At 39.7% G+C, this 25426-nt stretch overlaps 1 protein-coding gene across 3 annotated transcripts in view; it reads left to right on the top strand.

Annotated features, from left to right (window-relative positions):
• dync2h1 (dynein cytoplasmic 2 heavy chain 1) overlaps positions 1 to 25426 on the top strand; it is a 565214-nt gene that overhangs the window by 98172 nt on the left and 441616 nt on the right. For all 3 annotated transcript variants that reach the window (XM_043691805.2, XM_043691808.2, XM_043691806.2), the window contains exons 28-35: positions 6370 to 6502; positions 8156 to 8273; positions 11409 to 11521; positions 11618 to 11737; positions 14020 to 14170; positions 16403 to 16608; positions 22509 to 22691; positions 24735 to 24917. In XM_043691805.2, the coding sequence (XP_043547740.2) occupies positions 6370 to 6502; positions 8156 to 8273; positions 11409 to 11521; positions 11618 to 11737; positions 14020 to 14170; positions 16403 to 16608; positions 22509 to 22691; positions 24735 to 24917 (1207 nt within the window). The remainder of the gene's footprint in view (positions 1 to 6369; positions 6503 to 8155; positions 8274 to 11408; positions 11522 to 11617; positions 11738 to 14019; positions 14171 to 16402; positions 16609 to 22508; positions 22692 to 24734; positions 24918 to 25426) is intronic.

The following is a 25426-nucleotide window of genomic DNA, read 5'->3' on the forward strand; positions in this document are numbered from 1 at the left end:
AGGAGATGTGTGTCTAGTTTCAGCAAAAATGTTTAACCTACTGTGTGTGCCACATTTAAATAATTTTTTATCCATATGTCAATTTTGCCAAACTGAATATCTCTTTCAATCGGCTAAAGTTCAATTCAACCTGTGTTTAACAAAGATTAATGGATGTCATCACACTGGAAAAAATACTACTTTGTCCTTTTAGAACATAGAACATAGAAAAGTACAGCACAGAACAGGTCCTTTGGCCCACGATGTTGTGCTGAGATTTAATATGAATGTAAAATATAGTAACTTAACCTATGTACCCCTCAACTCACTGCTATAAATGTGCATGTCCAGCAGTTGCTTAAATGTCCCCAAGGACACTGCTTCCACCAACACAGCTGGCAACGCATTCCATGCATTCACAACTCTCTGCGTAAAGAACCTACCTCAGATGTCTCCTTTATACCTTTCTCCTAATTTCTTTAAACTATGGCTTCTCGTATCAGTCAATCCTGCCCAGGGGAAAAGTCTTTGGCTATTGACTCTAACAATTCCTCTCATAATTTTGTACACCTCTATCAGGTCTCCTCTCTTCCTCCTTCTCTCCAGAGAGAAAAGTCCGAGCTTATTCAACCTTTCTTCATAAGGCAACCCTTCCAGTCCAGGCAGCATCCTGGTAAACCTTCTTTGCACCCTCTTCATAGCCTCTGTATCTTTCCTATAGTAGGGCGACCAGAACTGGACACAGTATCCTAAGTGTGGTCTCACCAGGGACTTGTAGAGCTGCAGCAAAACCTCGCAGCTCTTAAACTTGATTCCCCTGTTAATGAAAGCCAAAACACCATATGCTTTCTTAACAGCTCTATCCACTTGGGTGGCAACTTTGAGGGATCTATGTACTTGCATACCCAGATCCCTCTGTTCTTCCACACTGCCAAGAATTCTGTCTTTAATCCTATATTCAGCATTCGAGTTCCACCTTCCAAAATGGATCACTTTGCATTTATCCAGGTTGAACTGCAAGTGCCATTTCTCAGCCCAGCTCTGCATCCTGTCAATGTCGTGCTGCAGCCTGCAGTAACCCTCTATACTATCGATGACACCTTCAACCTTTGTATCATCTGCAAATTCATTAACCCACCCCTCAATCTCCTCATCCAAGTCATTTATAAAAACTACAAAGAGCAGACGCCCAAGAACAGAGCCCTGCGATACCCCACTCAACACTAGGCAGAATACTTTGCATGTACAACCCACACTCTGCCTTCTGTCAGCCAGCCAATTCTGAATCCAGATAGCCAAATTTCCCTGTATCGAATACTTCCTGACTTTATGACTGAGCCTACCATGGGGAACCCTATCAAATGCCTTGCTGAAGTCCATATACACCACATCCACTGCTCAACCGTCATCGACCTGTCTTGACGCCTTCTTGAAGAACTCAATAAGATTTGTGAGGCATGACCTGCCCCTCACAAAGCCATGCTGACTGCCTTTAATCACACTATGCTTTGCCAAATAGTCATTATTCCTATCCCTCAGAATTCTTTCCAAAACTTTGCTGACCACGGACGTAAGACTGACTGGTCTGTAATTGCCAGGGATTTCCCTGTTACCCTTCTTGAAAAGAGGAACAACATTTGCCTCCTTCCAATCCTCCGGTACTACCCCTGTGGAGAGTGAGGAGGCAAATATTCTTGCCAGCGGCTTAGTAACCTCCTTTCTCGCTTCCCAGAGCAGCCTAGGATAAATCTTCAAAGTTTGTGAGAAGATTTGTAGCTCAGGTGCTCGTTGTGGTTCTGTTCGCCGAGCTGGGAACTTGTTTTGCCGACGTTTCGTCCCCTGTCTAGGTGACATCCTCAGTGCTTGGGAGCCTCCTGTGAAGCGCTTCTGTGATCTTTCCTCCGGCATTTGTAGTGGTTTGAATCTGCCAGCTGTCCGTTGCAGTGGCCGGCATATTGGGTCCAGATCGATGTGCTTATTGATTGAATCTGTGGATGAGTGCCATGCCTCTAGGAATTCCCTGGCTGTTCTCTGTTTGACTTGTCCTATAATAGTAGTGTTATCCCAGTCGAATTCATGTTGCTTGTCATCTGAGTGTGTGGCTACTAAGGATAGCTGGTCGTGTCGTTTCGTGGCTAGTTGGTGTTCATGGATTTGGATCGTTAGCTGTCTTCCTGTTTGTCCTATGTAGTGTTTTGTGCAGTCCTTGCATGGGATTTTGTACACTACATTGGTTTTGCTCATGCTGGGTATTGGGTCCTTCATTCTGGTGAGTTGTTGTCTGAGAGTGGCTGTTGGTTTGTGTGCTGTTATGAGTCCTAGTGGTCGCAGTAGTCTGGCTGTCAGTTCGGAAATGCTCTTGATGTATGGTAGTGTGGCTAGTCCTTTGGGTTGTGGCATGTCCTCGTTCCATTGTCATAATGGAACTTAGTGCAAAATAAAGTAAGAGCAGCAGTTTTGTAGGAGTTCAAGAATAGCATGTTCAAGTCAGTCAGAAGTATGTTGGTATAGTCAAGTCTTGAGATAGCAATAGCATGGATGAGGGTTACAGCAATCAATGAGCTGAGGTAAGGGTGAAGTTATGGGAGTAGAAATAGGTGACATTCATAATAATGCAAATCAGTGGTCAGAAGCCCATATCAGTGTCATATCACTTCAATTTGCAAACAGTCTCAGACAATTGCTTGGAAGAAGAGTGGCAACAGACATTGAAGCAGGAACTAAGGACAATAGGAAGGATTTCATGGTCAGCTGGGTTTTATGCCCCACCACCAAAAAAACTCACTGATTACTGGCAGGCTGCTGCACAGCCATTTGGGCATTAATCATTTTGGGGTGAGACTTTCATCCTCTTCTGGTTTACTAGCAGCTCTCTGGTCCCAGAAATACTTTTGGGAGCCAGAAGACATTTCGGTGTAGCCTTTCCACTTGCAGGATACTGTAAAATACTGTCTCATGTCTTTGTTTTTTTCTCATATTTGATTGGATGAAATTTTGGGGAGTCAATACAGGAAATCAGATAAGCAGGCTGATAATTTAAAGACAGTGGAGAATTTCAAGAGAGTTGATGTGCAGAATCAACGATAGACTATTTAATTATAGACAAAATTCGCCAAATTCATTACTTTGATGTGCAATTAGTGGGCATTTAGCAAAGTGTAGGTTATTTATACAGAGCCTGGAGATGAAAGATAATGACAGCATATAAACAACATTTTTAAGTTTAAACACTGACAAAACTCTGGGCTTTAAAGGATGTACTTGGGGAAATCGCAGCTCATTTAGTCATAATCTGTCAAAACGCATTTAACTTAAGAATTATCCCTTGAGTCTGGAAATTTGCCTTATTTAAGAGAAAAACAGGAAATTATGGGCTGGATATTCACAGAAGGCTTAATACCTAACTAAGCAACTGGAACGAAGTTGAAATGAATTAAGGCTGACCGTTTAACAGATCACTTTGACATTCTGCTGCGCCTGTGCCATCTCTCAATTAGACCTGACTCCATCCCGCATGTGCCCCAGGTGGGAAAATTATACTGTCACGCCTTGACTGGGAAAAGTGCACTACTGACGATTATGCTTATGGTCTACAGGCCATCACAGAATGTAAAACATCCCCAATTATATCACCAAGATGACTTGACTGACTGACTGCTATTTAGGACAAAAGTAATTCACACCAGGTATCCTCATTGACAGAAACATTTTTTGTAACATGCTTAACTTTAACAAATGACAGTGAAAAGAAATAATTACTCATGTACTATTATGTGACAAACTACATAACTTTGAAAACAGCAAATGCACACAGTCATTCACAACGAAGATAGACAAAAGACAAATGGGTTGACACAGATAATGTTTTGTTACACCTCATTGGGGTAGCAAACTATAAATCATGCCCCTGCTACTCCCAATGTTGTAACAAAAGTGAAAGATTTTATAAAAGTCTGTCTTTTTAGACCCAGACTTAAAGAAAGCATGAACCAAGTTCCTGTACTTAAGAATTACTATTTATTACAAATAAATAGATTTTAGCTACAGTTAAACAGTTGCAAACTGTCAGCATATAATGTTACGAGTTAAAACTCTAATCCCTTTATAAAACTCACCCAACTCTCTCATACAGTCAGGTACAAATAGACAAAAAAGTGCATTATGGATGAAGCAAAAACTGAAAGTCAGTTCAATGGTTCTTGTATACTGATTTCACTGAGGTGCCCCTTTTGGCTTGCTGGGATTTGCTGCTCATTGATCTCTCTTCAGATACTTTCACTTGCTTACAGGAGGCACAGAGTGACTGGTTCACAATTCATAAAGTCTCTTACTTGTTAGTTAAAAAGAACAGGTTGCAGCCATTGGTGGGAAAATAACCTGGCTTTGTTCAGGCTTTAGGTCTTTTTTGCTGCAGAGAAAAATATCCCACCTTTTTGCCTGGAGTTCTGATAGTTTCTGGATATCTTGCTCACACCCACAAGCTGTTCAGCTATCCGAGAGCCATTCACATAGTTGTTGGCAGGCAGAGAAAGCCTTTGTCATTGATAACCGGTCACAGCTCCACAGACCAATCAACTACTTTAGGCCGGTCGAATCTCACTTTGTCAATGCTCTCTCATGCGAGTTCGTTTGTTACTAAACTTCCACCACTACTTGAACAAATAGGAGTATAAACAACATTTTCAATAAGTGCTATGAAATTGCTTTTAAAACATGCAGTAATTTCTTCCACAATCCTTAGTTTTTAAAACATTCCTTCTCCTATTTCAGTCCACAATCAAAAATACAGAAGATAAATATCTTTACAATGAGTAGAAAAAGATCATAAAGACAGGGAAGAAAAATGTGAGGATCACTAATCCAGATTATGAGGGTGGGTTAAATTATCTCTCACAGGTTCTTTTGATTCAGTGGATCTACATCTTGTTGGAATTCTTTCTTGCAAGCTTTCTTTTTTTTTGTCTTTATCACCCCTCTCTCCAAGTAGGTGAAAATATTTTTTTTTCATTCAAAGTTTCTGGATGTCTGTGGCTATCTTGCAATTGCAGCTTTGTAACAAACCCATCTCAGCCAATCTGAAGGCTATCATTAGACATTCTTTCCTTAATTAAATGATTCTTGGTGCCCTTAAAGCACCCCGCCACTGCTTTGAAAAGCAACATTGCCATGCACAGCTAGAAGTCTACAACACTTGATTTTTCTAAATTGCAAAACTTTCTTGGTACTTGAGTTAAATAGCAGTTCAATTCCCATTTCAGTGTATAACTCTAAAAGAAAAAAAAGTGAGGTCCCTTACGGTGCCATTTGAGGCACTTTTTCATAATGCAGGTATACTAAGCTGTAAACTTTTCTCACTTTAATACCTGAATTGGGAGCAAAAATCTGACCCCATGTACTTGTCAATCTGGTATCTGATGTGGGAAAGAAAGTTAATCCTAGTATCTTTTTACAATGTTGAAAAAAGAGGAACAATAATAGTCCAAAGGGATTTAGGGATCCTGCAAATAATTTACTAAACCATAGCGCTCCTGTACAAAATAATCAAAATGGCTAATCGAGTGCTCAGCTTTATATCTAGATAGTCAAAATTTAAAGGGAAAACACTTTGATACAGCTCTACAAGTTACATATTGACTTCCTCTCATCTGAAGTACTGCAGTATCTCACAAAACTTTTCATGGTTATAGTTTCCAGGCATCATTCAAACTATGACCAACCTATGTTTTATTTAAATATATCATTAATTCTTTAATTGTGTCCTCAATTGACTCTCTTGTAAAAAACACATTTTTGAGATAATTTTGATCTTTAGGTCTTTCTGTTCATCAGTGCTCTTCATCAGTTTTCCATTGAGTGTATAAGTGCAGTAACAAACCTGTTCGGACAAGAAACAGAATTTAATATATTTATATGTTACATTGATTGAAAGGAGATTGGAGGAAGTATATTATGTTTAGTGTAGGGTTCATTTTTGCTCTTGGTATAAACAAATGTTTTAAACTTGGATATAATGAGCACAATCTTTAAAATTGCTGATGACCCAACATAGAGGGTTTGCTAAATAACAAGGTAGATTGTAAAAGACGAAAGGAAGGCATAGATGGTCTTAAGCAGACACCACTGGATAATTTGAGACAAACTAACGTCATGAAAACAATACTGAGCAGTGGAAAAGAATCAGCATAGATCAAATGGATCAACATTCTTGTGTTGTGAACTTCTGTAGTTCTGCAATATTGTATTTATTTTGCTCATTTTTGTATAATCTGGTAAATATGTCTTTGTGGTGGTTTCTCTGTCAGAAAACAAGCATTTCATACAGAAGCATTAATCTCGGCATGGATGGTTAAAATAACCTGAATAAATCCAGCATTGCATTGTCTTTACCAGATCGATCATGGCAGATGTTGAAAGAGATAACCGAGTAACTTCACTCTGCATGCGAGCAGGCATCAGACATTCACTTATTACTATATTAGACCAACTGCAAAGATGTCAGAAGTCACTCAATGAATTTCTGGAGGTAAGAGAGAGCCCAAAAAGAATAAATAAAATGTCGATCAGCTTGTATTAACATAAAGGATCAAAACAATTATTTAAAATCTTCATATTTCTAATATTTAAAGCAATATTTGTTTTGGCTAGCCTAGTGTTTGACCTGCAGATACTTAATACCACGTTTTAGGCTTTTCACCCTGTGGGCTGCCACCCTAGTGGGGTTCTGTGACAGTACTTTAGATTTGCTTTTTATTTTGAAGTAACAATGGTTGCTGTGGACTCAAACTGAATGCCAAAATCAGGTTCTTACCAGTGAGGTATTTTTAAAATGTTCCTCTTTTATTCTAATAATGGATATAGCCTAACAGATTTTGAGATAAAAGACCATTCTGTGGATGCTGGAAATCCAAAATAACAATAGAAAGGGCGGCACGGTGGCTCAGTGGTTAGCACTGCTGCCTCGCAGCACTAGGGACTCGGGTTCGTTTCCCACCTTGGGCACTGTGTGGAATTTGCACATTCTCCCCTTGTCTGTATGGGTTTCCTCTGGGTGCTCCGGTTTCCTCCCACAATCCAAAGGATGTGCATGTCAGGTGAATTGGCCATGCTAAATTGCCACGCCAGGGGTAAATATTGGGTAGGGGAATGGGTCTGGGTGGGTTACTCTTCAGAGGGTTGGTGTGGACTTGTTGGGCTGAAGGGCCTGTTTCCACACTGTCGGGAATCTAAATTAATCTAAAACAAATGCTGAAGAAACTCAGCAGGTATCTGTGGAGAGAGAAATGGTTAATGTTTTGAGTCCAAAGGCTATTCTTTTGAATCAAATGAGAGTCTTTAGTCTTGGACACTTAACTCAATTTTTCTCTCCACAGGTGTTGCCAGACAGATCAATATTTTGAGATCTGAATGCTCTCGCAAAAGAAATGCCTGTGAGAAGGCAATCTCTGCTGCTCAATGCTTCCCTTGGTATTTAATATCAGTTATCCAAACTCCACCCCCCTAACCAATTTCCCCCCCCCCCCCAACTCCCAACTGACACAATTCTATCCCCCTTCCCACTCTTAACTTGAGTAGTCTGGTGTAATCGCAATTTTCAAGCTACAAAATGAATTCAAAATGAGAATAATTTTAGAAAGCATTGTCTTAGCAGCTCCAAACTAAGAACAAATTTTGGTTTGCCTAATTTGTAATATTTATTAACTGCAGTGCAGAATTAAGTCATATTTGTTATAAAGTAGGTAGGAACCTGATCTTGTCCGTTTTCAGCCAGGTCGATTAAGCTAATTGTACCGCATTGAATTATGCCTTTCTCTCTCATTGTGGCTATGCTATTGTACTATAAAAGATTTTGCTAATGAACTGAATTTCCCAGGGCCTTTGTTGATAATTCTCTCAAATGCTTCATTATTCCTGTTACCTGTTATAGAGTATTTCTTAGAAATATGGACAAGTTACCTATATAAAGATTCATTTTTAAAAGATTTTATAAGGCTATTTGAAAGCTATTCTGTGCAACATAAATCTAATTGTATGAAGTGTCACTCAATGGATGTAGGAATATGTATTCCCATGTAGCAGCATGCATAAATAGGAAAATGGGTGTCTTTTTGGGAAGTAATTACTGTACCATTCTCTGATTGATAAATGGATTTTGATATGTTCAAAATTCTCCATCTAGGAAAAACGGTCAGCATTCCCACGGTTTTATTTCATTGGCGATGATGATTTACTGGAAATCTTAGGGCAATCTACAAATCCTTCTATTATTCAATCTCATCTCCGAAAGCTTTTTGCTGGTATGGCTTACTTTCTAATTATGTTATCTTGCTATCTAATCATACCTCTCAGTTGGCTTGTGATCTTGTTTTGATCATCTTTAAATCAGTGATGTGAAAAGGTTTCATTGTTGAAGAATATGAAAACTGACTGAAAGGTTTCTGAAAATGAAGTGTTATTAAATTCAATTGTGCTTTCTACTGAAAACAGAATTACACTATTGTTTAACATCTGCATTGATATATGTAATTGCAGTCACCGGATAAATAAATGAAAATCCACAAAAGGTTGTATTCTCTGGTGTGCTAATGTTTAACAAAGTTTATTATCAATACCTGCTCTTTGAGTAACAAGCAGAACATGTTTTTTTTTCTCATCATGGTTATCAATTTTATCTAACAAGAAGCTGTTTGCAATTATTAAATTCAGGGAAAGAATATTGAGCTATCTAATACAATTGAGTTTAAAAATACATGTTTATAAAAATACATTTTGAAGGAAACAAAACAGTCAATCCCAATTCATGTCCAGTTTTCCCTGCAATTCCATTTTTGAATTTTCCCAATTTATCAGTGAAACAATGTAATCAAAGCTACAAATGATCTCTTCTGTGCTTGAACATTATGCACAAACTTCCCTCGTCATCCTTCTTCTAATGCGATCTTTACTGATTGACTTGTAGTCAGACTATTTACAGTCTTTCTTCTTGCTCCTGCACCATTATGTCTCAAATTCCATTAAGGATCTTTCATTCACCCCCTTTCCTTGTCCACACAGAGCCCTTTGTGACAACATTCCAAGGACATGGTCAGATTATACATGTACAGGGACAATACTCATCACCACTTTTCTACCAGGTTGGAACCCCATCACTGCCCATTCACTAAATATCTAATATTGTATATCAATACAATTAGATTAGATTCCCTACAGTGTAGAAACAGGCCCTTCGGCCCAACAAGTCCGCACCGACCCTCCAAAGAGCAACCCACCCAGACCCATTCCCCTTCTTTTACCCCTGACTAACCACCTAACACTACGGGCAATTTAGCATGGCCAATTCACCTAACCTGCATATCTTTGGACTGTGGGAGGAAACCGGAGCAAACCCATGCAGACATTCAACCATGCAGGGAAAATGTGCAGAATCCACACAGACAGTTGCCCGAGGCGGAAATTGAACCCAGGTCCCTGGCGCTGTGAGGTAGCAGTGCTAACCACTGAGCCACTGTGCCAATACTAACATATTTGAGTCTGGTTGGACCGAATGGTATGTTTCCATGCTTTATGACTCTGAGGTGGATTTTGAGGGAGTGAAACCTCTTCCTGTTCAGGAGTGAATGATCCATGAGGTTCTGAGTGTCATAAATGAGCAGTCAATGGCCCATTTTTCCCAAGGGAACCCAGCGATGGTTGCAAATCTGATGATTTGGGCTTCTTAGCTTTCTGAACTGGTGAACTGGGTGAGTTCTGTGTTTTTCTATAAACAGCATCAGTGAGCTCACAAAAGTACTTGGCAGGTACCATGCATGTCCTTAGATTAGGTTTGAAAAGAGCTGTTGGCTAGGTATTTCTATGTGAATGTGTTCTTCAATGCCACAGGCAAAACCACTAACTCTCAACTCACCCAGTTGCAGATCTGCCTGCAGGAGGTGGCAATTGTAAGTGATGGCTTCCCTCAAGTAAAGACATCTCTGGCACTACCTTTCACTGATCAGCAGGTATCTACAAGGCCTGGGTTTACCCGCTTTTGATACTCTGTTTGCAGTGCACCATCTCAACCACAAGTGCATTATGTCACTGGTTTGTTGGCTTTGTGTATTCTTCCTTCTTTTCTTCCTTCTTCTTGGCCTCCTCCAATTGCTGGATTATGTTTGTCCAACATCTGGCATAGAAAAGCTGATCTGTGAATAATGTGAGGAATGAGATGTTTTCCTTTTGACAATGTCAAACTATCCTTTGGACCTTTATTAGATTGCTCATTTCTTTGGTGAAAATCTGTGATATAGCCACTTCAACATGGTGAAATGAATCCTTCGTGATCCTTGACTAGTTTTTCTTTTCCTCATTCTGCCACATACAAGATCTTTGCAAATTGTGTACATTGTTTTCTATTAATGTAGTAATTAGCTCAATCTGACTCTTGACTCCCTTCATTATTGAAACCTTGGACTCTACAGGCTGCAAACTTTTTCACCCCCATGTCCTTAACTTTCAAATACATAGGCCTATGGATACCTTTGCATGGCTAAACATGGAAAACCTTCCCCACCAACATAATTACTGCTATTGAGAGTTGGGTGCCCTTCTTCTCAGGGTTACCATACCTCTTTGCCACTATCACTTTGATTCTTCCTTTTGCATTCTCGTTTCCTCCCTCCATTCCGCAGTATCCCGCCAGTAGCCCCTACAGCTACACTTCAGGCTCCATCGCCTACTATTCCATTTTACTTTCCTCTGAAGCTTTTATATTCAGTCTCCTTTTGAATTGAGTCCCCTTTTGAATTAAGTTCCTCTGCCTGTGATTTACTGGTGTCAGCTAGTATGACTGCCTCATTTTGAATGTTGACCTACTGAGGCTTACGTTAACTTACACTGTAACCATTTATGAAAGGAGATGGCTTGGTAAAGAAAGAGCCAAGACATTGAGGATAATTGTACTCACTGGAGCTGAGAGGAAGATGTTGATCCTGCCATGTCCATGCCTCTTATCTGTAGTCTGGTGTGCAAACACAAAATTTTCCTATAATAAAACTGTACCCAGTTGAGGTAACTGCAGTCAGCTGGGATGTTCATAGTCATTGTGGCTTGTTAATGAATGCAATGGGAATGTTAAGGTTGGGAAAGTTGTCCTCCTTGAAATTCCTGAGTTTTTAATGCTAAGATTTCAATCCATCATTGGGAAGCTAAATGTCTGTTTCCCACCCAATTAAATTCAACCCCCTCTAAAATGCTTAGTATGTGTGCAGCAATGGGATAAACTTTGGTTATCCTGTACATACATCTGTGACTACTATTTATTCAAAATACAGATTTCGAGATTGTTGCACCAATGCAATTTTGACAAGTTCAGTTTTGAATTAAATTGTTTTCTAAATGTGATAATTTTTACATGTTTAACATTTGTGATATTATTGATTTATGTTTGTTTCCAGGTATTAACAGTGTGGATTTTGATGACGATTTCAAGCACATTATTGCAATGAAGTCTTTGGATGGTGAAGTTGTGCCTTTAAAAAGCAAAATTCGTGTTATAGATGATGTTGAGGTGATGCTATTTGACTACCAGTATATGAAAAATAATGCACAATCTAATTAATCTTGAGATTTGTGAATCTAACCAGCATTCTATTCTTTTTATCAGGTATGGCTGAACAATTTGGCTGAAGTAATGAAAGAAACTTTGAAGCACTTGTTAGTTGAGTGCATTGCAGCTTGGAAACAATCACAAGGTGCAATTGATCCATTACGTTTTCCATCACAGGTATTGGACATGTTTACTCCTTAATGTCCTGGTCTGCCTGTGTCTTGAAACCTTTGTATAATAATGGTGTTGCAGTTTGATGACAGATATAAAAATGGTGATGGTTTCAACAATTTCAGAAAAATATATTATTTTGTAATAATTTAAATAAATAAAACTTATGTTGAAAATTTGTAATATAAATTAATTATAGTTTTCCCCATACTTTAATAAATAATTTCTCAATAAACATAGTAATATCCATTACTAGTCCTTTGGTAAGACCATCAGTGTACATAATTGACAGTAAGCCTAATGTGAACTGGTTGCAGCACAGCTAATACTAAAACAAAATATTAAATGTAAAACTGATTTTTGGACACAACATCAGCTCTGAGCAAGTAGTGTTTTTCTGCCATGATTTGATGTACAATAAGTGGACAGATTAGATTATAGCATCATCATTATACCCATTGATATGGTTTGAACTTTCTGCTTAAACACAATTTAACATGGTTACTGTGATAAAAGTTTTCATGAACTGAATGAGTCTCCCATGAACTGTGTACTGAGAATGAGGTAATTATTGTTTATTATACAGTTAAATAACCAGAAACTACATGACGTGTCCACAACACCTTCTTAAAAGGAAGTGAGTAGTAGCATAACATTAGGCTAAAATTAACAGATGTATTCACAAGATAATTACATAGAAGCAGAAAAGTACAAGGTTTTGATGGCACAAATCATAGAAGAGAATTAAGATTTGGTTTATAATATATCAAAATAACAGTAATTTGGAATGTTAGTCTTTATTTCAAAGCAAATGTATTACAAAATTAGGGAGGTTTTGTTAAAACTAGACAAAGTACTAGTCAGACCAGAGTTGGAATACTGTGAACAGTTTTGGGCCCTTTATCTGTAGAGAGACATACAGGCATTGAAGGTAGTTCAGAGAAGGTTCACTCGGCTGATACCACGTGTGGAGGGCTTGTCATTTGAGGAGATGTTAACCTGGTATGCCCTGTACTCGTTGGAATGTAGAAGAATGAGAAGTTACCTCATTGAAACAAACTCAATTCTTTGGGGGACTTGACAGGGTAGATGTGGAGAGATTGCTTCTCCTTGTTGGAGAGTCTAAGACCAGTGGACGTAATCGCAGAATAAGAGATCAAATATTTAACGCAAAGTTGAGGATGAATTTATTTTCTCAAAGAGTAATGAATTGTGGAATACTTTACAACAGAGGGCTGTCAAGGCTTGTCTTTAAGTATAATCAGGGCTGAGACAGATTTTTTAATCAGTAAAGGAATCAAGATTTATGGCAAAAAAGCGAGAAATGTCATTGAGGATTAACAGATCAACCATGTTCTCATTAAATGGTGTAATAGACCTGCGGTGAATGGCCTACATCTGCTGCTGATCTTATGATCTTTAATTGTATTTAACACACATTTGGACAATCTATAAGATGTTTTCAGAAAAAGCAATATTTCATGATCCAGCCAGCAAATGGATGAGCAGATTATTTCTGTTAACCCTACAACCTTTAAATGCTAGATTAAATTCTGGAGCGAGACTCATGATATGGAGTTAAAGGCATTGCAAAGAATATCTGTTTTTGTTTAAATGTATGCATTTTTAAAATATACAATGTATAAAGTAAATAGGATCCGAAAGGTCTCTGAGTAAAGACATGTTAGCCAATTTCTCAGTCATATAGTTGGATCCTTTTGCATTGAGTCACAGTTATTCATTTACATCTCTTGCAAGCTTTGTATATCTCGTAATATTTTGTCAAAAGCAACTAAAGGAGCACCAAAGATTAAATCTCTGCAGATTCATTCCAGAGTCATATCAGTATCAAAATGTTAACTCAGTTTCTCCTCTTCGCAAATGCAGACTGAGCTGTTGAGTTTCTCCAGCGTTTTCTGTGCTTATATCAGATATCCAATATCCAACATTTTGCTTTTGTCAATAAATTTTTGTTTTTGCAAATAACTGGGTCTTAAATTTCATCTTTGTAAAGAAAGACTGCTTTCAGCAAGTCAAGATTGTCCGAAAACATATTTAACTTGCACGTTTCAAACAATGCAACTTAGAAAATAAATATGAGAATTCATCCAGAATTAGCCCTTTATGAGAAATTTAATTCTAATTAATTATGCTAACAAATTTGTTTCCATTTTGCAGCCAAAGTTATATTTTATAATTAGAAATATATGATATCTGATGTTTTGGAGTTTACTTATTTTTCTAACTTTTCTGTATTTATGATTATTTCATTACTTATCTGTTCTCAGATTTTATGTTTGGCCGAACAAATTCAATTTACCGAAGAAGTTGAAAATGCTATAAAGAACCATAGCTTGCAGCAGCTAGATGTAGAGCTGATGGCAAAATTGGAAAACTACACAAGTATAGACTCTTATAGTGAGGAAACAGAAAATGCAGGTAAGAATCTACAGAATGTGTGGACGTACTTGTATGGGCATTTATTAGTGACCAATTTTTTGAGGGGTTAAAAGAATCAAATTTTAATCATCAGTTTTTCAATTAATTACATTATCAGTCTACTTTACTGTAAAACTGATTAAAGATCATAATGTTTTGTTTTATGTAATATTTGGACTTTAATTGTTTGAATTTAGTTCTTCTTATACAATTAATGTTTACCTATATATTGTGGTTTTACGGTCCAATTTGTTTAATTTAAAGTTACGTTAACAAATGGCTGGGTGCTCTGGATACAATAGAAGTAATGGGCCCCGATAATATTCTGGTTGTACTGCTGAATACCTGTACATGAAAGTGATTGATGCCGAGAGCCCTGTTATTTCATTGAATCTAGTACTGTACTGGCATCTATGTGTCGAGGTGCAATCAGTCTACTAAAACAAACATAACTGAAACCTGGCAAGTACATCCTATGAGCGACATCCCAGTCTCCAGTAAAATGTTAGAAGGTGTCATTGACAGTACCTATGAACCAATAATTTGCGAACCAATGTTTATGTGAACTTTGCCAGAATTATTTGGTGGGAGACTTCATCCACAGTCTTGATTTAAGTACAAAAATTCTGGGGGGGAAAATAAAAAGCTCAATTTCTCATTCTCATTCTGCACCTTATTTTCTACCTGTTTCAATTTGGCATCAGTCTTAAAATTGATAATCAACCTCCTAACTAAGATGAATATTTGGGAAGTGAAGGAGAATGGTAAAATCAATAGATTGCTCAACATAGGAACCAATGTAAGTTATCAAGCACAGCAGGGATATGCGAACTAGACCTGAGTTAGTATATGGGTAGCAGAGCTTTGGCTGATGTTAAATTAGGTAAGATTGAAGGGTGTATTAGTGAAGTCCGGGTAGTAACAAATGTATGGACAAAGCATTCAACAGCAGGTAGGGTCTGGCAGAAGTGGAATTAGGTGATATTCCAGAGCTGGACATGGACAGTAGCCTAGAAGTATGGTTAGGATTGCGTCTCTGGGTCAAAGATGATACTGAGGCTGTGACTGAACTGGTTCTGCCTTAGTTAGTTGCCAGAAAAAGGGAAAAGAGTCAGTAGCTGAGACAGGGTTTGTGGTGGGGAGTTGAAGGCAATCACTTTGCTTTTTCTTATTTAGCTGGAGGGAATTTCTGCTTGGACTGGATGGCAGACAAACATGTTACAAACTAGAGACAATGAAAGTATTGAGAGAGGTCTAAGTAAAGTAGAACTGAGAGTCATCAACGTACTTGTGTGCCTGATGATGAAATAGGAATCATCATAAAATCCCTACAGTGTGGAAACAGGTATTTGGCCCGATGAATCCACACCAACCCTCTGAAGAGCATCCACCCAGACCCCCTATCCCTGCATTTCCCATGGCTAATTCACCGAGCTTGCACATCCCTGGACACTGTGAGAGGAAACTGGAGCACCCAGAGTAAACCCCCACAGACACTTGGAAAATGTGTAAATTCCACACAGTCACTCGAGGATGGAATTGAACTAGTATCCCTGGGTTTGTGAGGCAGCAGTGCTAACTACTGAGCCACCCTGCCACCCTAGAGGATACATAGAATATATTCTTTGGGATTCCAGAAATTAGGGCAGCAGGTGTTCATCTACAGTGTTTGTAGCCCACATGATAGCTCAGATTCTGACATGTTGTCACCCTAATGGCAGCTCATAGCCAGCCATTGAAACCTGAGATCATTTACATCTTTGATGTACAATATTACAAGCCACAATTGAAGAATTATTTGTTTTTGGGGTGGGGGAGTGTCCAGAAGAATATAAAACAGCTCAATTTCTCATTCTCATTCTGCACCTTATTTTCTACCTGTTTCAATTTGGCATCAGTCTTAAAATTGATAATCAACCTCCTGACTGAGATGAATATTTTGCAAAGCTCATATGAGTTGCAGATTAATTAACTGTTATATTCAAATTAACAAGGACAGATTGTGTTTAGGCTGGTTTAACCTAATATTCTCATTAAGAACAGAACTGTGGAAGTTTTCAATGCAAAAGGAGATTATTTGGCCCATTACTTCTGTGCTGCTAGCTCCATGCTTGAGCAATTCAAAATGAGTCCAGTCCTTGTTATTTAGCCAATCTACATCTTCATTTCTTAAGAGAATGTTTGTATCTGAGTCTCTGAGGCTCTATTTTGTATATGTTTGTGTGTTTTCAGAAACTACTGTTCTGGAGTTGAAGCTCAAAGCCCTAATTCTTGACATCATTCACAACATTGAAGTAGTTAAGCAGTTGAATCAAGCACAGGTTTGCAACACTTCAGACTGGGCTTGGAAGAAACAGCTTCGGTTCTACATGAAACCAGACAATAACTGTTATATTCAGATGGTGGATGCCGAGTTCCAGTATACCTATGAATACCAGGTGCTGCTTTATCAGGCTCTAATTAATGATGTTTATGATCCATCCATTTAAGATTCTCTCTTTAAGGTTTTGAAAATAGACATTTTGGCCTGTATTTTTATCCTTGAAGCAGGTAAAATTTCCAGATTTCTGGTTTTGGAGAGATACTTGAGTGCTGTTAACTAATTCTTTAAAAGTCTGACCTGACTCCATGAAAACTTCAGAACACATTGCATCCACCTGGACACCCCGTGCTGGCCTATTACCCGCCTTTGACCTCTTCATTTCCAACTGCCGCCAGGACATTAACGTCCTCAACCTGTCTACCCCCTCCCCTACTCCAACCTCTCACCCTCACAACGCGCTGCCCTCCACTCCCTCTGCTCCAATCCCATCAAGCCAGCAGATAAAGGGGGCGTAGTGGTAGTCTGGCGCACTGACCTCTACACCGCTGAAGCCAGATGCCAACTCGAGGACACCTCTTCCTACCGCCCCCTCGACCATGACCCCACACCCCATCACTAAACCATCATCTCCCAGACCATACAGAACCTCATCACCTTAGGAGATCTCCCACCCACAGCTTCCAACCTCATAGTCCGGGAACCCTGCACTGTCCGGTTCTACCTCCTTCCCAAGATCCACAAGCCTGACCACCCTGGCCGACCCATTGTCTCAGCATGCTCCTGCCCCACTGAACTTATCTCTACCTACCTCGACACTGTCCTATCCTCCCTAGTCCAGGAACTCCCCACATACATTCGAGACACCACCCACGCCCTCCACCTCCTCCAAGACTTCTGTTTCCCTGGTCCCCAACGCCTCATCTTCACCATGGATATCCAGTCCCTCTACACCTCCATCTGCCATGACTAGGGCCTCCAAGCCTCTGTTTCTTCCTCTCCTGACGTCCCCGACAGTACCCTTCCACCGACACACTCATTCGTTTGGCCGAACTTATCCTCACCCTTAACAATTTCTCCTTCAAATCCTCCCACTTCCTCCAGACCAAAGGGGTAGCCATGGGCACCCGTATGGGCCCCAGCTATGCCTGTCTCTTTGTTGGCTACGTAGAACAGTGTATCTTCCGTAATTACACCGGCACCATTCCCCACCTCATCCTCCGCTACATTGATGACTGCATTGGCGCCACCTCATGCTCCCGCGAGGAGGTTGAGCAATTCATCAACTTCACCAACACATTCCACCCTGACCTTAAATTTACCCGGACCATCTCTGACACCTCCCTCCCCTTCCTGGACCTCTCCATCTCCATTAATGATGACCGACTTGACACCGACATTTTTTACAAACCCACCGACTCCCACAGCTACCTGGCTTACACCTTTTGCCACCCTACCTCTTGCAAAAATGCCATCCCGTATTCCCAATTCCTCCGCCTCCCCTGTATCTGCTCCCAGGAGGACCATTTCCACCACAGAACACACCAGATGGCCTCCTTCTTTAGAGACCGCAATTTCCCTTCCCACATGGTTAAAGATGCCCTCCAACTCATCTCGTCCACATCCCGAACCTCCGCCCTCAGTCCCCACCCCTCCAACCATAACAAGGACAGAACCCCCCTGGTGCTTACCTTCCACCCTACCAACCTTCGCATAAACCAAATCATCCGCCGACATTTCCGCCACCTCCAAAAAGACCCCACCACCAGGGATATATTTCCCTCCCCACCCCTTTCCACCTTCCGCAAAGACCGTTCCTTTCGTGACTACCTGGTTAGGTCCACGTCCCCCAACAACCCACCCTCCCGTCCTGGCACCTTCCCTTGCCACCGCAGGAATTGCAAAACCTGCACGCACACCTCCTCCCTCACCTCCATCCAAGGCCCCAAAGGAGCCTTCCACATCCATCAAAGTTTCACCTGCACATCCACCAATATCATTTATTGTATCCGTTGCTCCCGATGCGGTCTCCTCTACATTGGGGAGACTGGACGCCTCCTAGCAGAGCGCTTTAGGGAACATCTCCGGGACACCTGCACCAATCAACCACACCGCCCTGTGGCCCAACATTTCAACTCCCCCTGCCACGCAGCTGAGGACATGGAGGTCCTGGGCCTCCTTCACCGCCGCTCCCTCACCACCTGACGCCTGGAAGAAGAATGCCTTGTCTTCCGCCACGGAACACTTCAACCCCAGGGCATCAATGTGTACTTCTCCAGTTTCCTCATTTCCCCTTCCCCCACCTCACCTCAGCTCCAAACTTCCAGCTCAGCATCGTCCCCATGATTTGTCTTACCTGCCTATCTTCCTTTCCACCTATCCACTCCACCCTCCTCCCTGACCTATCACCTTCATCTCCTCCCCCACTCACCAATTGTACTCCTTGCTACTTTCTCCCCATTTATCTTTCTACCCTTCAGGCAGTCTGCCTGTATTCCTGATGAAAGGCTTTTGCCCGAAACGTCGATTTTACTGCTCCTCGGATGCTGCCTGAACTGCTGTGCTTTTCCAGCATCACTCTAATCTAAACTCTGGTTTCCAGCATCTGCAGTGATTGTTTTTACCTAGAGGTCTAGGAGATACCTATCCCTGCAATAGAGCTAGTCAGAGCAAGAGTGCAGGGTGCTGAGTTGCAACCCGAATCAATCCACACCCTTAAAAAGACTTGCCAAAAATCTGAAACACCAGGAACAGGGTGGAAGAATCGGGTCTTGGGCATTCCCCCCCCCCCCCCCCCCCCCCCAACCACACCACCATTTTTAAAGAGCTCCTGAACTATCTCAACTTGGTGAAAGTTCAAGCCATGGCGTGGCTTTAATGTGTAAGGAAGTCATAAATATTACAGAATATATTTTGCCAATCTGCACCAAAAGTGTACGAAGTAGTCCTAGACAGGTCACTAAAGATTTTATTACATGAACTTACTGTGTAAGAGTTAAAGGTTTGGCTCTCAAGACAAAATTATACATGATCTGTTTATGTTGTGAAGAGGCTTCAATATAATCTTACAATGTGAGGATAAAATACAGCTTTGGAACAAGGGGCTGCTACAGGTTCTGCAGCAAAAATCCATTTAAAGTTTGTCCACTTTATATAATTTTCCAGTGAGTGAAATGTATAACAGTTGCTGTTTGGTGACTAATTGTTTGTGCTCCTGCCAATATTGAACTTTATTCCCTATTTCAATACATTGGTGATTCTTTCAACACATTTTACTTGCTTCAAAGCATCTACTATGTCTACAAACATTTTTGGGAAATTTTCATTTACCTTTTTGGGAAATAAAGTGGAACATTTCAGTGTTGAAAACCTAGAACTGTAACAAGTGATGATAGACTTTTCAGTAAATGGATCGATCTTATAAAATGCTTCTTATTGTTACTCCATTTTGTAAAATGCTAAACAGATTATTAGGAAATTCGGTTTAGATATAGTTAAAGAAAAATAAGTGGCTATAAACGAATTCTTTTCCCTCTTAAAATACAGTAGTATGTATGAAAATTATGAATAAGAAAATACAGTAAGCCCACTAGTATCTACACTATTCTTCCAACTTATACTAGTGGACAACATACGTGATAAAAGTTGTGGCCACTTTCTGAATGAATCTCTTAGGATAGATGGTTTTTCAAAACTACTGTCTGTTCAGGGAATGAAGTTTAGAATCATGGAATAGAATCACAGAATTCCTACAGTACAGATAAAGGATAAGTTTCAATTAAATTTCTTGGTGACTGGCTTATATTGCTAGACTCTATTTATGCTTTTTGCCCAAGAGAGGAAAGAAACATTTTATTTGTATCCACTCTTTTCTCATAAGAGTAAAGACTTCAATTAGTTAGCCTATTGCTTTATTTTTCCTAAGAGACTAAACCTGACAATCCTCATGTGTTCACCCGCATAGTATGTATCTGTGTCATTCTCGTAAATCTTCTCTGATCCTCTTCAGTGTTTCAGTATCCTTCTTATCATATGACAACCAGAAGTGTGCACAGTACAAGTAAGGTTTGATACAGTTTAGCGTAACCTTTTTACTTTTCAGTTCTATCTCTTGAACTATAAACCTTGCTGCTTGATTTTCCTGTTTTATGACCTTGCTAACCTGTGTGTAATTTTTAATAAAAGCAAAGTACTGCAGATGCTGGAGATCTGAAATAAGATAAAAACAAAATGCTGGGGCAACTCAGCAGGTCTGGCAGCATGTGAAGGGAGAAAAACAGAGTTAAAACTTTGTTAATACTTTGAATCTAATATGACTCTTTGGATTGCTAGAGATGAGTTATATTGGACTTGAAATGTTAACTCTGTTTCTCTCTGCACAGATGCTGCTAGCACTGCTGGGTTTCTCCAGCACTTTCTGTTGCAATTTTTAATGGTTGGCGTGTTGTTACCTGTGATCACTTCATTCCTTTACCCCATTTAGGCTTGCAACTTCTAAGTAGTAAGTTCTTTAATCTTTCTTAGAATGTAGTAATCCCAGCATTTGCTGCACATCCCTAACAGTCCTTGAACTGGCTAGTAGTTAAGAGGCAACCACATTGCTATAAGCCAGACTGGGTAAGATACAAATTTCCTTTTAAAATACTCTTTAGTGTCAAATTCTCTAAGTACTCAAATTCAACAGCACCTAGTGAGTTTTGAGAAGATTTATAGCTCAGCCCTCTGTCTTCATTGAACTGGAGTTAGTGCTACATACTTAGTAAGTTGTATTTAATTCTTTCAAAAATCTTCATTCAGCAACATCTCAGTCTCCAATAATATTCCTCTGTGTTCTATTTTAGTGGACCTTTTCGAATCCCTGTAGAATGAAAAACTTAATTTCTGCTTAGTATATTTGAGATGAAAGGGTAGGTTATGTTATACTCGCTGATGTGCGCAGTCCCATCCCATCAGCAGATACTATCATAATGTCAATATGACTGTATTGTGAATCTTTAGCCTAGATTAATGCTCTGGGGATAAAGTATAGATAATTTCTAATCAACCTACATCCACAGCAGGTAGGACTTGATCTGAAGCCGTGTGATCCAAACATAGAGACGCTACCACTGTATCACAACAGCCCTTTGACAGCTGGTGGAACTTAAATTTAATTAATAAAAATTCAATTGTTTAAAGCCTAGAGTTGAGTTAGGGCTAGGATTTTTAGTTTTAGCTTTCAGCAGTTGCTGTTGGTGCATTGAAAAGATAGAAGCTATTTTTTCCCTCTCTCGGTTACAGCTAAAAGCTGCAGGTACTCTGCCTGCTACTGGTATTGTATGTGAGACAATCTGTTTTCTGAATTTGCCTTTTAGCAAGGGTGTGTTTGTGGGATGTCACTGTATTGGAACAGTTAATTAGTCATAGTTACTGTATGTATTATTCTGTTAAGTTTTCCAGTAGAGTTAAGTTATTTCAATTCCTTCTTTCTTTTGTTGTATTTTGACTATAGTGGATGAATAAAGTGTGCTTTGCTTTAAATCCAGTCAGTTGACCAATCGCAATGCATCTGGAACACAGCACCTTACATTTCCCTTTAAAATAACAAAATGTTAGAGTCTAGGCTATCTTATGTGTATTTTGAGGGGATTTGCTCTTGTCCATAATACTGTAACTACCATATACCTCATCCATCTACCCATTCAATCACCCATTCACAAATTTGGAAAGACTGGACATTTAAACATCGCATTCAACAGCTACTGCTGTAAAATTGGGATGTGTCTAACATGCCCCCAACATTTCTCCACTGATGGAGTTCCAAGGTGCCCTCCACATTTTTTTGAAAAAGATGGGCTTGGAAAGTTTAAGCATAAATATGGAGCAGTATCGAATTGGGGAAAGTTTCAAGTGGCAATCCAATGATGTGCAAAAACACATTATCCCATGGAAAAAGACAAATCCTGTATAAATAAACTGTGTGATGAAACTTTTTATAATGAGTCTATTAACAATATGGCTTTATTAATTCTGTAACAGGGTAATGCTCCAAAGCTGGTTCACACTTCTCTTACAGACAAGTGCTACCTGACTCTTACTCAGGCCATGAAAATGGGGCTAGGAGGAAACCCATATGGACCAGCTGGCACTGGCAAGACAGAGTCTGTGAAAGCTTTAGGTGGCCTGTTTGGCCGACAGGTCCTTGTTTTTAACTGCGATGAGGTAATTATTTAGAACCTCTTTACAATTTTTGTTCATTTTTTATAATGCATTAGAGACAAGTGCAGTATGGACAGCAGGTAAATAATTTGAAGTACCAGGACAGTATATGGGTGGCCAGGGGTCTGCAGCAGCAATCTTCTTGACAATGGACAATTATTTGGGCATTCTGGGACCCATATTTGTTTTTAAAATCATTGGCTGAACAGCGTATGAAACTAACCTGATTAGAGTTCCAACAACATTCCAAACTCGGCAGTGCTACTGAGAGAATTGAACACTGCTGTAGGCGCAATATGAGGGAGGTAACTGATTTGCTCCTCTGCAAAGCTGGCCTCTACAGTTGGAGAGGTAACTTCTTCAGCAGTGATGTATGGGCCTGGGCCAAACTTTGCAACTGTTGGCTCCCTTACTGTATATCTGCACCCACAAGAAGCCACTTTTAAGTACCTGGCAACCTCCCTAAATATGGGAAGCTGTCATGCTGTGGGTGAAACACTAGCAACTTGGAAAATGGCCTTAAGTCTTGAACCTAAGAGTTAACTAAATTGGGTGTCCGCTTTTGATTGATGGGCAGTCAAGCAGTTCCCCTTCCTTCTGCTGATAAAAATACCTGATGGAACAAATATGTTGAGACCTCGTGGTGTGGCTGCCTTCACTCTGGATAGCAACTCCTGTAGGAAACTGAAAATATGAAAAAGTTTCTTTCCACTGTCAAGACTTTGATTAATTTTAGAGAAGCTGTTTCTTGCAGGCCTGTTTTTCTTGCACTATTAGAGTCATAAAATCATAGAGATGTATAGCTCGGAAACAGACCCTTTGGTCCAACTCATCCAATTGACCAGATATCTTAAATTAATCTAGTCCCATTTACCAACATTTGACCCATATCACTCTAAACCCTTACAATTCAGATACCCATCCATGCACCTTTCAAATCTTGTAGTTGTATCAGCCACCACCATCTCCTCTGGCCCCTCATTCCAGATACGCATCACACTCTGCATGAAAAAGTTGCCACTTAGGCCCCCTTTAAATATTTCCCCTCTCACCTTAAACCTATACCCTCTAGTTTTGGACTCCCCTACCCTGGGAAAAAGACCGTGGCTATTCACCCTATGCATGCCCTCATGATTTTATAAACTTGTATAAGGTCAGCCTCCAATGTTCCAGGGAAAATAGCACCAGCCTATTTAGCCTCTCCGATAGCTCAAACCCTTCAACCCTGGCAACATCCTTATAAATCTTTCCTGAACCCTTTCAAGTTTCACAGCATCTTTCATATAACAGGGCGATTAGAATTGAACACAGTACTCCAAAAGTGGCCTAATCAATGATGTACAGCCGTAACATGACATCCCAATGCACTCAATGCACTGACCAAATTAGTTAGAATATGGTAGGGATCACTATCGCATGTTTTCAGTAGGTCAAATAAATATGTTTCCTGGACTTCTTCAAAAGCATAAGTGCCCTTCTGGAAAATACTTTGAGGGTCTTTGTGATTTTTATGGCTAACAACCACCGCTTGTGCTTTGGGAAAACAGTCTGATGGAAATTTTCATACTTCACTCCAACCGATTCTCTTTGTGGTGTTGCTAAGCATTATACTCAAAAATATTCCTGATATCAGCACTACCTGGTGCAAATTTTTGGGCAGAAATGTAGCGATGGGTTTTTATTTGGATCGCATACTGGTTAGGAGAATAACTAGTAAGATACATCAGCAGATATCCATGGAAAATAAGCTTTGATTGATGTTGAATATACCTACACCCTTTTACTTCATGATAATCTGGCTTCCAGCTGCTTCAGAGTTCAGATGTCAAAGAGGCTATTGTGTTAAAGTTTCAGAAGTAGTCTTTGGTAGGTGTTAGCATAACTCCACTCCCAGAATGTACAGCAATGAAGCTCAACTATCTAACATAACGGTGCATCTCATTTATTTTTCTATTAAATTTGTTTTTAATGGCTAAAATTGAATGCTTTAATAATGTGAATTTCTAAAAAAATTAAATTTGATTGTTTTATTTTCTGTTCCTAAAGGGCATAGATGTGAAGTCCATGGGCCGTATTTTTATTGGTTTGGTGAAATGTGGCGCATGGGGTTGCTTTGATGAGTTTAATCGTTTAGAGGAAGCTGTGCTATCTGCTGTTTCTATGCAAATTCAAGCTATCCAGGATGCTTTGAAAGATCACAGGCGTTTTTGTGAGCTGCTAGGAAAACAGGTACACTGTTTTAAATAAATTTTTAAATTCATAGAACAGCTAATATAGGCATGATACTGTCAAAAATTTATTAATGGGCCAATGTTTTGCAGATGCGTTTTTCATGCTATTGGCAGGAGCTTAAATTAATTTGGCAGGGGGAGAGGTCACAGTGTCAGTACAATAGGGACAAAGCATATTATGGATAAGGAACCTAGCCAGAGGGAGTTTAGCTGTGTTGAGTTTCATGGAAGTCAGGTGAGGCTAGATAGCTTTTACTTTAATCCAAGGAGTATTATAGACAAAATCGATGAAATAAGGGTGTGGCTTGACAAATAGAATTGTGACCATAATGGAACATTGAATGTGTAGTGTGGGAAATTATGAAAGCAATTAGGAGAAAAAACAGTGTGTAAAATGACGGAGGATCCCAAGATATTCAGTAAGTATATTGAGGGGAAGACGATAACTAGGGAATAAAAAGAGCCCATTAGAGACCAATAGGGCAAATTGTGCAAAGAGCTTGAGGA

This window comes from Chiloscyllium plagiosum, unplaced genomic scaffold, assembly GCF_037043375.1.
Source record: "Chiloscyllium plagiosum isolate Xiang-an unplaced genomic scaffold, Cpla_swu_hap1 HiC_scaffold_6, whole genome shotgun sequence".
NCBI classification, from domain to species: domain Eukaryota; kingdom Metazoa; phylum Chordata; class Chondrichthyes; order Orectolobiformes; family Hemiscylliidae; genus Chiloscyllium; species Chiloscyllium plagiosum.